The 14,901-nt window shown below is 49.0% G+C and overlaps 2 protein-coding genes across 2 annotated transcripts; one reads left to right on the top strand and one right to left on the bottom strand.

Moving 5' to 3' along the window:
- The first annotated feature begins 167 nt into the window (after nt 1–167).
- LOC131514524 (probable UDP-sugar transporter protein SLC35A4) lies at nt 168–2,114 on the top strand. Its single transcript, XM_058734667.1, has one exon. It carries the CDS (start codon nt 170–172, stop codon nt 1,142–1,144), a length of 975 nt encoding a protein of 324 aa, XP_058590650.1. The 5' UTR covers nt 168–169; the 3' UTR covers nt 1,145–2,114.
- Nucleotides 2,115–2,217: 103 nt separating this feature from the next.
- On the bottom strand, nt 2,218–14,677 carry LOC131518887 (uncharacterized). The gene is made up of 16 exons (XM_058741399.1): nt 14,576–14,677; nt 14,228–14,347; nt 14,105–14,152; nt 13,841–13,960; nt 13,269–13,346; nt 12,919–13,001; nt 12,372–12,458; nt 12,177–12,293; nt 8,238–8,371; nt 6,961–7,169; nt 6,805–6,888; nt 4,983–5,034; nt 4,842–4,909; nt 4,250–4,417; nt 3,283–3,438; nt 2,218–3,208 (listed from the first exon to the last, which is right to left on the bottom strand). The coding sequence occupies exons 1-16, from the start codon at nt 14,675–14,677 to the stop codon at nt 3,047–3,049; spliced, it is 1,788 nt and encodes a 595-aa protein (XP_058597382.1). The 3' UTR covers nt 2,218–3,046.
- Between the last annotated feature and the right edge of the window lie 224 nt (nt 14,678–14,901).

Below are 14,901 nucleotides of genomic sequence, written 5' to 3'. Positions count from 1 at the left end.
GCCCTGACTGTGGAGTTTGCAGCTGACTCTGATTTTCAGTATTCTCTCTAGCAATGTACCACGGCTCTTCCCTCCTGCGAGCCGGCTCCATACTGAGTTTTCCCAAACTTGTTATAATTCCCACTGTCCCCTGGCTAGCTACACAGGCCACCCAGGGTCTGGTTTGGGCATGAGTGTAGAGGACGGGGGTATGCCAGGCCTGGGCCGTCCCAGGCAGGCCCGCTGGACCCTGATGCTACTCCTGTCCACTGCCATGTATGGTGCCCATGCCCCATTACTGGCACTGTGCCATGTGAACGGCAGAGTGCCCTTCCGGCCCTCCTCAGCTGTGCTGCTGACTGAGCTGACCAAGCTACTGTTGTGCGCCTTCTCCCTCTTGGTGGGCTGGCAAGCCTGGCCCCAGGGGGCTCCTCCATGGCGCCAGGCTGCCCCCTTTGCGCTATCAGCCCTTCTCTATGGCGCTAACAACAACCTGGTGATCTATCTTCAACGTTACATGGACCCCAGCACCTATCAGGTGCTGAGCAATCTCAAGATTGGAAGCACGGCCCTGTTCTACTGCCTCTGTCTCCGGCACCGCCTCTCTGCACGCCAGGGCTTGGCACTGCTGCTGCTGATGGCAGCAGGGGCCTGCTATGCAGCTGGTGGCCTCCAAGACCCTGGAAGCACCCTTCCTGGGCCCCCTCCAGCAGCTGCTGCTGGCCGCATGTCCCTGCATATCACTCCACTGGGACTGCTGCTTCTCATCTTGTACTGCCTCATCTCGGGCCTGTCGTCCGTGTACACAGAGCTGCTCATGAAGCGACAGCGGCTGCCCCTAGCACTTCAGAACCTCTTCCTCTACACTTTTGGTGTGCTCCTGAACCTAGGTCTGCACGCAGGTGGTGGCCCTGGCCCAGGCCTCCTGGAGGGTTTCTCTGGTTGGGCAGCGCTTGTGGTACTGAGCCAGGCACTAAATGGACTGCTCATGTCAGCTGTCATGAAGCATGGCAGCAGCATCACACGGCTCTTTGTTGTGTCCTGCTCCCTGGTGGTCAATGCCGTGCTCTCAGCAGCCTTGCTGCGGCTGCAGCTCACAGCTGCCTTCTTCCTGGCCACGCTGCTCATTGGCCTGGCTGTGCGCCTGTACTATGGCAGCCGCTAGTCGCTGACCATCTCCACCCAGACTCCTGAGTCTATAGATTGGGCGCCACCATCAGAGCCACCTCTGAGGCCTCCCTACCCTTCTTCAGCAGCCAGCCCTGTAACAAGTGCCTTGTGACAAAAGCTGGGGAAGTGGGAGTAGCCAGGTTAGTCTCTGGAGGTGGGTGGATAAAGGGTTACCCCAGGAAACTTGAAGACTGGGTTTGCCCTAAACTTTTTCCAGAATAAGGAAATAGGAGAGCATCAATACCTAGGCCTTAGAAGTGACCCCATCCCCAGTGGAGGAGGCTTTCCACCTCATCCTGCATGAATACAGTTACTTTGAGTGGGTTTGGGCAACATTTGGCTTTCCTAGCCTCCTGTGGTCACCCCAGCAGACCCATTGCCCCCAGGCCTGGTACTGGCTACTCCAGCCCAGCTGTGGTACATGACTCCCCCATAAGAGATATCCCCCCCCCCCCGCCCCCACCCACTGTAATGCAGGAAAGCCCAATTGCCACAGATTATACACCCGTCATCCAGGCTACTCTTTCAAACTCCCCTAGTTCCAGCGGTACCTGGGGACATTGCCCCCTGCTCCCTCCACAGTGCTGCTCTCCACACCCACCCAGCCTTTTTCTGGAGATCCCAGAGAGGGCTGGAGCTTGACTCATCTCAGGGAATGTTGCCCCTGGGCCCTGGCTTAAGGCTACACTCCTGACCTCTCTGCTCACCCCAAGGGCCCTCTCAAAGCCCACTGTCCCCTCTACAACTCCTAGGAGGTACCATTTTTCTCACTATGGGTCCTGCCCCTGCTTAGCAGTGTCCCAGCTCTACACAGTGTAGTAATCTACACAGATTAGGGAAGCTCTACACAGAGTGACCTGGAACCAGGCACAAGGAAATTTGGTGTAGTTCAATCAGTGTTTCTAACTGTAAGCAATAAGGTCTTAATAAAGTATTCTGGGGTGCAGGTGGTTCCTGCAATTGGCTATGATTGTCCTGTGTCATCTTTGTTGCATAGATTCTCTCTAACATAATTTTGTTGTCCTGAATGCCCTGAATGTCTTAATCCTCGAGTAACTGATAGACTAGGAGAAAAGACTTCTATCTATTGCTAGGAGCATTATTTCCTTTGAGGGCTCCATGGAGTGGAGACTGTTCTGTCACAACTTTTCAAATTTCTCTAAAGCACGAAACCTGGGCCCTGGAGAATTTGGAGGGACTCTTGGGAATAGAAGGTCCTGGCTGGGCCTGGCAGGACAAACCAAGTTTTAGGCTAGAGAACTCATGGATTCAATATGGTTTTGATTCTTATTTCCTCTGGTTCCCTCACTGATACTCCTTCCTGCCATCTCTTCTCATGGCCAGAGGAACATCAGGCCTTGCTCCCATGGGAGCATACCTAGTAAGCTTACGCACACGCACACGCACACTGCAGACCTATTGAAGAATCTGGGAGAGTAGGGTTTGGGAATCTTTTTTCTTTAATAAGCTCTCTAAGTGATTCTGCTGCACACTTCAGTTTGTGAACCACCACATGTGCGGTGTAGAACTATAGTTCTAACAGGCTTGAATTTGAATTCTGGCTCTGTGACTTAGCAGACTTGTCCTTGGGCAGTTACTTAACCTCTCCTAGCTTTAGTTGCCTTACCTCTGAAATGGGGGTCAAGTGGCACCTACTACATAGGGTAGTGAAAAAGGCTAAAATGAAGAGGTGGATATTAGGTACCTAGCAGGGACTGACACAACGAGACCTGGTTAGTGGTATCGTTCATTATCCATAGTGAAGGTTAACGTAGTTATCCCAGCTCCCTCTCCCTTCTGGGACAGTGAAGAATGAAGAGAGAAGCAGCTGACCCCGAAAGACTACTGATCACCAGACTTCTTCCCAGGGCAGCCATCCAGCACGACTGGCCCCAGCCTAGCCTATACCCTGCTGAAGCTGCTGGTTCTGGGCTTGAAGCTCCTGGTTCTGTGTGGCCAGTTGGAGCGTGTCTTGCAGGATACCAGCCAGCAGGCTGCGGTGGTGATGTTCTGTGGTCATGGTCTGCTCCTCCCACAGCCCTCGCCAGGCTCGAAATACCTGTGCCCAGATTCAGAGATGCTTGTCAGTCAGCCTTGGAACTATTTCAAGGCCTGCCTTCTGTCCCCACTGACCTGCAGTGTATGGCATGTCCGAGCCCGGGCAGCCTGCACGTGCACGTCATAGAGGGCCATGAGGTCCTGCTCTGCAGTGTCCCGCTCTGCCTGAAGGGCCTCCATCTGGAGTCTCCATAGTGTCTGCTCCCGGTGCCATCTCTGCCTCTCGAAGGCCTTCAGTGATAATACATATTCTTTGTTCAGTGCCACCTGTGTGCCAGGCTTTGTTCCTAAACACTTCATGTGTATTCATTTTAGCCAATGAAACCCAGGGGAGGAAAGTGGTTGCCATTTTAGTTTTCCAAATCTGGTAGTTAGATTTGGAAACCATGAATCAGAGAAGTGACCTAACCTGCCCAAATTTGCATGGCTAGTGAGGGACAGAACTGAGATGACACATGCCCTTCAATGGTTCACTGTCATTCTTAGGGTAAAGTCCAAATTCAGAGGCATGGCACACACTGGTCTCTTTAGCCTCATCTCTGACCATGTACCTGCCGGGGCCCCCCAGATGGACAATCTGCAGTACCCAGACTGTACTTTGCCATTGCTTCCCTCTGGACCTTTGCTCATAAACCATAGTCCTCAGAACGTATCCTCCCATCCCCTCACGCTCACAAGTTTTGTTTCCTAATTTGGGCAAACAAGTATATTCAGTGCCTCTATGTGATGCGTATGAACTTCACACATGGAGTTCAGTCTAGTGAATTCCTCTGGCTGATTTGTTTTTCAAGTCTCAGCCTAGATGCCATCTTTGCTCCTCTCCTGCCTGAGTCAGGCACTCTTCTTTGTCCCCACAAGCCCCTAGCTCCCTGCATCACTGCACTTAGCCCTGAAAATTGCTACATCTGTCCCCCATAAAGCTATGAGGACCATGAGAGAGGGTATGGCCCAGTCTGTTGTGACTGAGGCTGGATTCCAGTCCCCAACACAATGCCTGAACCAATTAGAAGAAGCCTCAAGTCCCCTACTTGACCCTCCTCACCTCCTTTCCGGCCACCAGGCCTTTGACCTGGTCACCTTCCACCTCTTCCTCCTCCTGTTCCAACCGCTTCAGTTCCTCTTGGATCCATATCTGGTGCTGTTCTTGAAGTCTCTTCCTCTGTGCCTGGGCCAAGAAGAACTGCAGGGCCACATCTGGGGCGTGCCAGGCCTACATGGCATTAGTTTAGGCTCAGCCAGAAGTCTGTGTGTGCCACAGCCTCGGGATACGGTGCCCAACTTTCCAACAGAACCCCACCACCAGGGCTGTTCCTACAACTACGTCTGGAACCTAACTGTCCTGTAAGAGCCTGTAGCCTGGACAGAGACTTGGGGCCATGGGAGAAAGGTATTGGCTCTGCCAATAGGTGCCAGGGAGGCCTTAAGGATCCTATACTCCTAATGTGACCCAGTAGGAAAACAGCCTTCCCATGCCCCTCTCTTAGGAATCATAGCCTGTCAGGTCCTCTCTTTGTCAGAAGCTCCATATTTGTCCCTGATGTTGGGGCACAGAAGCGGTAGACATGTTAGCTGTGCTCTGCAACTCTTCAGGCCCCCAAGAGCTTCCAGCTATTCTGGGGTACATGAGGTATTACCTGTTCCTCAGAGTGCCTAGGAGGATGCTTTTGGTGGAGCCCAGGTCCTAGAGATGCTGTTACTCCTACTACTGGAGGAAAATGCAATTAAGCCCAACAAAGGTGGAGGGCACCCAGCTCCACCCCAAGCTCCAAACCCACCTTTGGGCTCTCCCTGGAAGCCTGGGCTGTGGCTTGCTGTTGAATCTATCACCTGCAGAGAATATATTAAGAATGGGAATTCCATCCCCTTCCTCCTAGAATAGCACGTGTTAAGCTCAGGACTTTGAAATCAGACAGATCAGAGTCTCAGGCCCTCCTTTCCTCAGCTGTATAACCTCAGGCAGGTGTCTAATCTTTTGAATCCATTCCCTCACCTGTAAAATGGAACTAATAAAAGTTATAGAGGTGCCTGGGTGGCTCAGTTGGTTGAGCATCCAACTTCATTTCAGGTCATGATCTCACGGTTTGTGAGTTCAAACATTGCATCGGCTATCAGCACAGAGCCTGCTTCAGATCCTCTTTCCCCCTCTTTCTCTGTCCCTCCCCTGCTCGCTCTCTCTCTCTCTCTCTCTCTCTTTCTCAAAACAAATCAAATAAACAAAAAAACATTTTTAAAAAGTTGTAGAGAGGGGCGCCTGGGTGGCTCAGTCGGTTAAGCAGCCGACTTCGGCTCAGGTCACGATCTCACGGTCCATGAGTTCGAGCCCCGCGTCGGGCTCTGTGCTGACAGCTCAGAGCCTGGAGCCTGTTTCAAATTCTGTGTCTCCCTCTCTTTGACCCTCCCCCGTTGATGCTCTGTCTCAAAAATAAATAAACGTTAAAAAAAAAAAGTTGTAGAGGGGCACCTGGGTGGCTCAGTCAGTTAAGCGTCTGACTTTGGCTCAGGTCATGATCTCATGGTTCTTGGGTTCGAGCCCTGCATTGCGTTCTGTGCTGACAGCTCAGAGCTTGGAGCCTGCTTCAGAATCTGTGTCTCCCTCTCTTTCTGCCCCTTCCCTCCCCTTCTCAAAAATAAATAAAACCTTTTTAAAAAAAAAAAGTTGTAGAGAGCACGAAATGAGATAAGACACCCAAAGCGCTAAGCAGTAGCAGATGCTGCTCAATAAATGGGAGCTTACATGCCTAAGTCCCGAAGTTCAGGGCTGTAAAAACAAGTTGTAAGTATGAAAAGGGTAGGACCAGGAGAAGGTGGACAGAAGCAGCATTCCAACCACCCTTTGGCAAATCCTGGAAGACAGCACCCCCTTCTGCACAGGAGAGGCCATGCATTCTAAACGGATGCAAAAGCATATTGAACCTAAGGACTTGGGTGTTTGTACCTCTGCTGCCTTTGATTATCTCAGTGACCCTGAGACACTCAGATCCCTTCTCTGAGCCTCAGTTTGCTGACCTGAAAAATGTGAGCAATACTGTTTTCCCTGCTTAAAGTAATTTTATGGCTTCCCCTTGACCTTCAAGACAAAGTCCAAACATCTCAATAAATTTACAAAGCCCTTTATGACCTGGCCCCTACTTATCTCTTCAGTCATTCTCTCTTGACTCTTCCTCAAAATATCCTACAGCAAAATGACCTGCTTGCAGTCCCCCAAAGAGATCAAGCCCCTGCTTACTTCCGAGACTTGACCTGTTATTTTCTGTGCCTGGAATGTTTGTTCTTCACTCATCTTTGCTGGCTACCTCCTTCAGAAATCAACATCCCCTGTGAAGTGTTTAGATGCCCCACTGAACCCTGTGTTGATAAGGCCTTCAAAGCACTGATCATGGTGTTATAATTGCTTCTCTCCAGAAGATTGCAAATTCCATGAGGACAGGGGTTTCCCAGGGCCTACGTGGCACTATGCCTGACACACTGAGAAGTCACTGAAATGTTTGGAAATCAATAAATTAGTGAACAAAGAAAGGGACTCCTCATAGTGCTCTGTAAATAGGAGAGAAGGCAGACATCAATGGGGCTCCTAAGAGGTTGAGCCAGAAAACATACCTGTAGTTCTGGGAGCCCCACAGCCTCAGCTTTGACCCCTTTGAGCATCTGGCTTCCTGGGCACTGGCTCCAGGCTTTTACCACCTATGGAGAGAGGGTTTAAGGTAGGCTCCAACCGCTACTCTCTTCAGCACCTCCAGGCCTCACCTTGCTTACCCGCAACTCTCGCAGTGCCCTGCCCAGCTGGCTGAGCCCACTTTCTGTGAGGGTGTCCCCAAGGAGGCCTGAACGCAGGCTCTTCAGGTTTGCCCGGCGGGCCCGTGCCTCTTCTACTGCATCCCACTGGGTAGGCCTCACCTGTTTCACCTGCATCCTCCTTCCCGAGGCCCCCAACAGAGCAGCTCTGAGTAAGCTCAGGGAGCCACCTAATAAGGGGAGACTCGGAGTGAATCACTCCTTCTGGACTCCAGAGCACACTGCCTGTAATACTTTTAATTTTTATTAATACTACTTACAAAAAATAGCTAATACCTATCAGGCTTTTACATGGGCTTGGCACTATGTTAAGTGTTTTTGTGGATCACCTCTTTTTATCCACACAACACTCCAATGAAGCAGCAACTCTAATTTTTTCTGCCTACCCCCACATTTTCCAGATGAACCAAATGAAGCTTAGAGAGGTCAAGCTACTCCCTGGTGAGTGGCAGAGCTAAAACTTAAGCCCAATTCTGTCTGACATTAAAGCCTGTGCCTTTAATCAGGATACCAAATTGGCCTATGGATAAACATACTTTTGTCCTTCACTGCTTTATCCTTAAGGGCATGAACTGGCCTAATTTTTCTTCCTTACTCCACAGGGCCTGGCACAGTGTGTGGTCTGGGATTATGTTAGCCAAATTAATGTGTGCTTACTAATTTTGGATATGGAGAGCCAGACTTTTTCTTTCTTTTCACTTTTATTGTAGAAAATTTCAAACATGTACAAAGTATAGGAAATTCAATCTACTTATCACTCAGCTTCAATAATTGTCAACTCACAGCCATTCTTGTTTGATCTATACCCTCCACTTGACCTCCCCTAAGTCTCTGACATCATATCATTTCAGAGAGGCCTGATTTTTAATGAGTGTATGAAAATAGGCAAGTTCTTTCCCTTCTCTGATCCTCCCTTTCCTCATTTATAAATTAGGCCTCCCTCCCTAAGTTAGATGTGTCTCATGGGGTTGTGGTAAGAATAAAATGTATTAGTGTGAAAATTCTTGGTTAACTGTTGAAAGCCTCTGGAGGGCGAGGGGTTGCTTTTACTATCAGCCCTGCCTTTCCAGACTTTGACAACCTAGCCATACTGGGACCTTTCTGAATCTTGACCCTCCCAGAGGTGAGGCTATCTCTGGACTGGGGTTGGGGCTGCAGGTGTTTTGGTGAGAGGGGTAGTCAGGCATAAGTTAGATGTCAGAGCTCCCCAAAGAACCCCACACCCTTCCCCAGGCCACCTTGAGGGTCCAGGCGAAGAAGAAGACCAGTGTAGTTGTTTCCTTCCAGGAGCCATGACACAATCCAGGGCAGAGAGCCCTCTACCTCCTCACCAATAACCTTACCAGCCAACACCTGCAGCAGGGGGCAATCTCTGCCAGAAGGAGAGAGGAAGAAAGGAGGTGTCCACTGGTGGATGGGGAAAGAAATTGATCCAAATTACATCTGATGGAAAGGTTGACAATTTCCAGAACTTTGGTGCACCACCAGGCAGATTTGCAACCTTGCATAGACCCTTTTTTAAATTTTATTATTTAATTACACAAATAATACATTCTCATAGTGCAAAATTTAATTTGTCTATCTGATAAGGGACTTGTATCCAGAACATACATTTATGTATGTATGTATGTATGTATGTATGTATGTATGCTATTTTTATTTGTTTATTTTTATTTTTTAGAGAGAGAGAGAGAGGGCATGAGATTGAGGGGCAGAGAGAGGGAGAGAGAGAGAATCCCATGCAGGCTCTGCACTGTGCAGAGCCTGAAGCAGGGCTCGAGCTCACCTGGTAAGGGACTCAAACTCATGAACTGTGAGAACCAACTGAGCCACCCGGGCGCCCCATCCAGAATATTTAAAGAGCTCTTACACCTCAGTGATAGAAGACTAATCACCCAATTTATTTTTTATTTATTTATTTTTAAAGTAGGCAACACATCCAACGTGGGGCTTGAACTCACGATCCTGAGATCAAGAGTCATATGCCCTGGGGTACCAGGGTGGCTCAGTTGGTTAAGCATCCGACTTCAGCTCAAGTCATGATCTCACGGTTTGTGAGTTTTAGCCCCACGTCAGGGTTTGTGCTGACAGCTCAGAGCCTGGAGCCTGCTTTGGATTCTGTGTCTCCCTCTCCTCCTCCTGCTCTGTCTCTCAAAAATAAATAAATGTTAAAATTTTTTTTTTCTTTAAGAGTCACATGCCCTGCCAACTGAGCCAGCCAGGTACCCCTAATCACCCAATTTAAAATGGCAAAGCAAAGTGACATCCACAAAAATGGCAGAGTATGGAACTCTGGGGATCTGTCCTTTTTCAGCAACATGTGGAAAAAATGGTCAGGATCAACCTTACAGGAACTCTGGGGGACAGTGAAAGGTTTACTACAACCAAGTGAATGCTTACCCAGGAGAAAGCAACTTAAATATGTTGAGATCTTTGTGGTGTTTTAACTTAACCTAGCCCCAACCTCCTCCCCAGCACAGAAGTTGTCTTGAGGACAATAGCCCATGTTTCTGGTGGTGGGGTGCTTGGCTCTGGAGGGAGCAGAGTAGATTTTGTTCCCAAGGAACTGTGTTTGTTGTTTTCACTGTCTAGGGTTCCCCCCAGAGGACTGACAAAAAGGGCTTCCTTTTGTTTCCCTTACCTTGGAACTCTCTCAGGGCAGAGCAGCTATCCTAGATGATAGTCGCTCAAAACGTTGAAAAGATGAAAGAACAAGCAAAAATAACAGTTGGGGCAAACAACAGATGCATGGAAAGACTGGGAAGAAAAGTTGGGGAGTCAGATTGCGGTGGGGGGGGGGGGGGGGGGGATAAGGAAAATTCCCCCATGCACCAAGGAATCTAGAAAGCCACACACATGCCCGGAGCAGGATGCAGGCTTAGAAAAGACCTGAGAAGATGGCAAGTTTTCATCTCTGTTTTTTTAAGCTCACTGTAAGCAGGAAGTAAGGCTAAGGCAGAGATGTAAGTGGAATGGTGAAGCATAGAAGGACTGACCCAACACAGAACCAATCTATGGAAAGCTGGAGATTTTTTAATTTTTTTTTTCTTTCTCTTTTTATTCCTTTAATAAAAAATGTTTTTGTCCCAGTAGAGTAAGGAATTCTATGTCAGGTCACTAGCTAACCACTGAGATGACAGAATGGAGACTTCAGTGGCAACAAAGAATCCAGCCTTTGCAAAAATTGTTTGGAAAGTAACTAAGCAAACAGATAGTTGCAGCCCACAGCAAGCAACAATGCAAACCCTAGAGGGGATGGGGAATCTCTTTTTCAGAGTTCCCCCATTATCATATCCAAAATGTCAGAGCCTAAGGAAAAGAAATGGAGATGTAAGAGACCAACATAATGAAGAATATAATCTTTACAAAAATAAAAATTCTCAAATTGGGCAGTTTCCAACCAAAAAAATATCCGGCATGCAAATAAAGATGCATGGCCCACCCACAGGGGAAAAAAAAATTAATAGAAACTGTCCTTGAGGAAGCACAGACATTGGATTCACTAAAGACTTTAATCCAACTATCTTAAATATGCTCAGAAAAGTAAAGGAAATCAAGAAAATGATGTCTCAATGAATAGAAAGTACGAATAGAAGCACAGAAATTATAAAAAGGAACCAAAAAGAGGGGTGTCTGCCTGGCTTAGCAAGGGGAGCATGTGACTCTTGATCTTGGGGTTGTGAGTTTGTGCCCCACACTGGGTGTAGAGCTTACTTTAAAATAAAAATTAAAAAATAAAATAAAATAAAATAAAATAAAATAAAATAAAATAAAATAAAATAAAACAGGAACCAAGTAGAAATTCTGGAGCTGAAAAGTATAGTAACTGAACTCATAAATTCCCTAGAGAGCAGATTTGAGTGGGCACAAGAAAGAATCTCAGCAAAGTTGAAAATAGGTCAAAAAAATTATGCAAAAAGAAAAAAGAATGAAGGAAAATGAGCCCAAGGGGCCAGTGGATGCATGAAGTGTATAAATACATGCAGAATGAGACTGTCAGAGGGAGAAGAGAGGGAAAAAGGGGCAGAAGGAATATTCAAAGAAATAGTGCTCAAAAATTCCCCAAATTTATGAAAGACATGAATCTATACATCCAAGAAGCTCAACAAATTTCAAGAAGGATAAACTCAAAGAGATTCATGCCAAGACACATTGTAATCAAACCACCAAAAGCCAAAGAGAGAATCTTGAAAACAGAGTAAGAGAAGCAACTTGTGATGGTACGAGTGATCCTCCATAAGAATGAAAACCAGTTTCTCATCATGAATTGTGGAAGCCATTAGTGCCTGGCTGACTTAGTCAGTACAGCATGTAACTCTTGATCTCCAGGTTGTGAGTTCGAGCCCCATGTTGTATGTAGAGATTACTTAAAAATAAAATCTTAAAAAAAAAAAAAAGGAAGAAAGAAATTATGGAGACCAGAATGCAGTGAGATGACATATTTAAAGTGCTGAAAGGGGTGTCTGAGTGGCTCAGTCGGCTGAGCATCCAACTCTTGCTTTCAGCTCAGGTCATGATTGCAGGGTCGTGGGATGGAGCCCCACATCAGTGTGGAAGCTGCTTGGGATTCTCCTTCCCTCTCTCCCTCCCTCCATCTCTCTCTCTGTCACTCTGCCCCTCTCCCCTGCTTGCTCTCTTTCTCTCTCTAAAAATAATGCTGGGAAAATAAAGTGTGTCAACTAAGAATTCCATATCTGGCAAAACTATCCTTCAAGAACGTGTGAGAAATTAAGGTATTCCCAGATTAGTAAAAGCTGAGGGAGTTCATTGCTGGTAGACCTGCCTCATAAGAAATGCTAAAGGATGGGGCACCTGGGTGGCTCAGCTGGTTGAGCATCCGACTTCAGCAAAGGTCATGATCTCATGGTCTGTGAGTTTGAGCCCCGAGTTGGGCTCCGTGCTGACAGCACAGGCCTGGAGCCTGCTTCAGATTCTGTGTCTCCCTATCTCTCTCTGCCCCTCCCCAGCTCATGCTCTGTCTCTCTCTCTCTGTCAAAAATAAATAAACATTAAAAAAATTAAAAAAAAAAAAAAAAGAAATGCTAAAGGAGGGAGTCCTTCACCATGTCAGAGGTGAGGAAATGAGACTCTGAGGCTGCCCTGGGTCTCTGCATCCATACTTCAGCCACACCCCCACCCTGTTCCCTAAAGCAGTCAGAAGATTCCATCAGACTTACAGGTCTCTGGGGAGCTGCAGGATCCTCAAGGCCCCTCGCCACATACCCCGGGTCCCAGGCCCCTCGGGAGGGTCAGGCCCTGGGCAGGACATGGTGACAGTGAGCAGAGAGCAGGCCCTGTGGAGGACAGGGTAGGATGAGACCAAATGCCTAAGGGATAGGGGTTGGGGGTGACAGGTGCCCTCCTGTCCTCACCTGCCTTCATCCCCTGCAGCTTGTAAGTACAGCTCTGAGGCAGCTCTTGAGTCGGACACCTCCACCTCACTGGCATTTTCTACCACCCTGGAGGATGGGGAGACGAGCTCAACTCCTAAGCACCTCCTAAAAGGTTCTGGGGTTCTGTCCAGCCCCCCAGAACCTCTGCATGGGGAGTCCATTGGGGTCCCAAGAGCCTGTAAGAACCATCCCCAAGGTTCCAAGCTCAGTATATCCCCTGAAAGCCTCTCATCTTCATCATCTTTTTTCTCCTGTCAGCTGCCCAGTTCTGCTCAACGAGATGCTCACATCACCCAGATGGTAATGACTGAGTGGAAGAAGTGTAGATGGATAGGGTAAGAAGAGTGAGAGGGCTGGGGATACGAGCTGCAGGGAAGATGATGAGTGGGTGTGATGAGCACAACCCCAAGTGCAGAGCTTCCCTTCTGCATGGCAGTGGGGAGAAACCTCCCACGGCTGAGTTTGGGGGTTTCAGCCCTGCCTTAAAACAAGCACCCTCAGATCCCTTTGGCCCCTGGAGACTCACAAGCCCAAAGGGGACACGTCTAACACCGATAGGTTCTCTCTCCCTGGAGAGAGCAGGTCCTGAGTCCTCCCACTGGGGCTGAGCTGCAATCACACAAGCACAACACCAGTTACAAACAGCCTTTCCCAGACCTCATCTCACAAGATCCTCCTGCTGGGGCTCCTTGAGTCAACCAGGGCACCAACATTCAGCCATTTCAGGCAGGAAATAGGAGACCTCAGAGAGGCAAGCCCACACTGGTCAGTGGCAGATGAGGCTAGACTCAGTCTCTTCTGGCTGCCTGCGAGTTTCAGGCCCTTTCCACAGCACCACCATTGGTTCCCAGGGCTCCCCTCCATGCAGGGTCTCACCTGCACCAGGCTAAGGGTGCTAACCCCAGGAACAGCGCCCCTGTGGGCCAGAGTTTCCTCAAACAGCATCTGCAACAGCTAAAGTGGAGAAAGGGGTTCAGTAGGGATGGAGAAAGGATAAATCTGTCCTTCAACAGTTTCGTGACGGTGAAGTCTATGCCCGGTTCTATGCTACGTGCTGAGGACACAGGGACACAGTGTCCAAGACAGAAACAGCCCCAGCCCTCACGGTTCACAGCGAGCCAGTCAAATGAGTAGACATTTTCAATGAGACCTGCTGTTTCCTAAAACAGGGGCCTGCCTATGATGAAGTTCTGAGGCAGCTATTTTGACTTGGGGGCATTTTGACGAAGCCCTGAAAACAAAACTTTCAAGTTTATTATCGGTATTATGAAAAACTGTGAATATTAGACCTTGCTGGATATTTCATGTTTGCACACCACCCCGTCTTGACCCTCACCCTATGGGCCCAGTCCGCTAGGGAGGGGAAGGGAAGTTTCTCAAAGGTCTCCTGGAGGAAACAACACCTGAGCCTCATGAGACCTATGCTTGGTAGCTCCCCCAGGACTCACCTGAGGTACAAGCCGAGGTGTCTCTGTTTCCCGACCCCGAAGCAGTAGGGACACACTGTACCCTCGGGCCACCAAGCCTAGTGTGGACTGGACTCGTGCTAGCAGCTCCTGCTCAGCCTCCTGCAGGGGACACAGGCATATCCCCCAGTCACAGGTGCCCTGACCCAGCCTGCCTGAGCCATGGGCTTGGGAAACCCTTAGCACTCCAGGATCCAGACGCCTGAGCTTCCCATCCTCCTCCCGTTTCCCTACAACACCCCCTACCTGAGCAGCATCAGAGCCCAGGACTCTGTCAAAGGTGATGCATTGTTCCTGCAGGGGAAGACTGGGCTCAGCATTGTCACTCCCATCTCCCAGGGCCTCACCCGCACCCCGTCCCATTTCTACCTGAGAGTCTAGAGTCTCCGGCTGAAGCAGGCAGATGCTCTGGGGCCCCTCCAGAAGCAGTGTGGGGCAACATGTGTCCTCAGGGCCTGAGAAGGATGGACTGTATATTAACTCCCGTGCCTAAGTCCTGCCCTCGACTTTGGCCTCAGTTTCCTAACCTAGAGTACTGAGCACAGGATCAGACCCCCTGAGAGGCGGAGCTTCCTCAAAAAGCATCTGCAGCAGCTAAGGCTGTAAAATGGCCTTGGCTTCCCCTCTCCCAGGAGGCTCCCCCAGGCTGCCTTACTTCCAAGAGTGAATGTGTAAGGCCTTCTTCTCACCTGATTCTCTTCCACTCTCAACTTCTACCACCACAGTCAGCCTGGCCTGGGGGTTGTCCATGAGGGCTGGGGGCACTGAGCTGCCCTGGCCCAAACCAGCCTCTGCGCTTGCTACCTCTCCACACTCCATGGCTTCTATGCTTCTCAGATTCCCCTCAATAATTCATCTCCCTGATCTGCAGGCTCTGGGTAGGGCCTCTAAATAACAACTTATCAAAGGAGGTGATAGTCCCCTCTTTTCTGAGTGAATCAGAATGTTGCATGGGATTCTTCTTTTTTTTCCCCCTCTTTTGAAAAGGGTCAAACACATATACCTGCAAAGAGAAAGTATGATGAGCCTCCAAGCACCCAGCT

The sequence above is a fragment of the Neofelis nebulosa genome, chromosome 1 (genome assembly GCF_028018385.1).
Source record: "Neofelis nebulosa isolate mNeoNeb1 chromosome 1, mNeoNeb1.pri, whole genome shotgun sequence".
NCBI lineage: Eukaryota > Metazoa > Chordata > Mammalia > Carnivora > Felidae > Neofelis > Neofelis nebulosa.
This window is presented reverse-complemented; position numbering and strand designations above follow the sequence as displayed.

Bases quoted from the DNA above. Each gene is read 5' to 3' on its own strand.
- LOC131514524 (XM_058734667.1), top strand. From the start codon at position 170: ATGAGTGTAGAGGACGGGGGTATGCCAGGCCTGGGCCGTCCCAGGCAG.
- LOC131518887 (XM_058741399.1), bottom strand. From the start codon at position 14,677: ATGGAGTGTGGAGAGGTAGCAAGCGCAGAGGCTGGTTTGGGCCAGGGC. The intron at 12,294-12,371 runs GTGAGGACAGGA...TGTCCTCCACAG, and splicing joins GCTGCAGGGGATGAAGGCAG to GGCCTGCTCTCTGCTCACTG. The intron at 3,209-3,282 runs GTCAGTGGGGAC...ATCTGGGCACAG, and splicing joins GGACATGCCATACACTGCAG to GTATTTCGAGCCTGGCGAGG.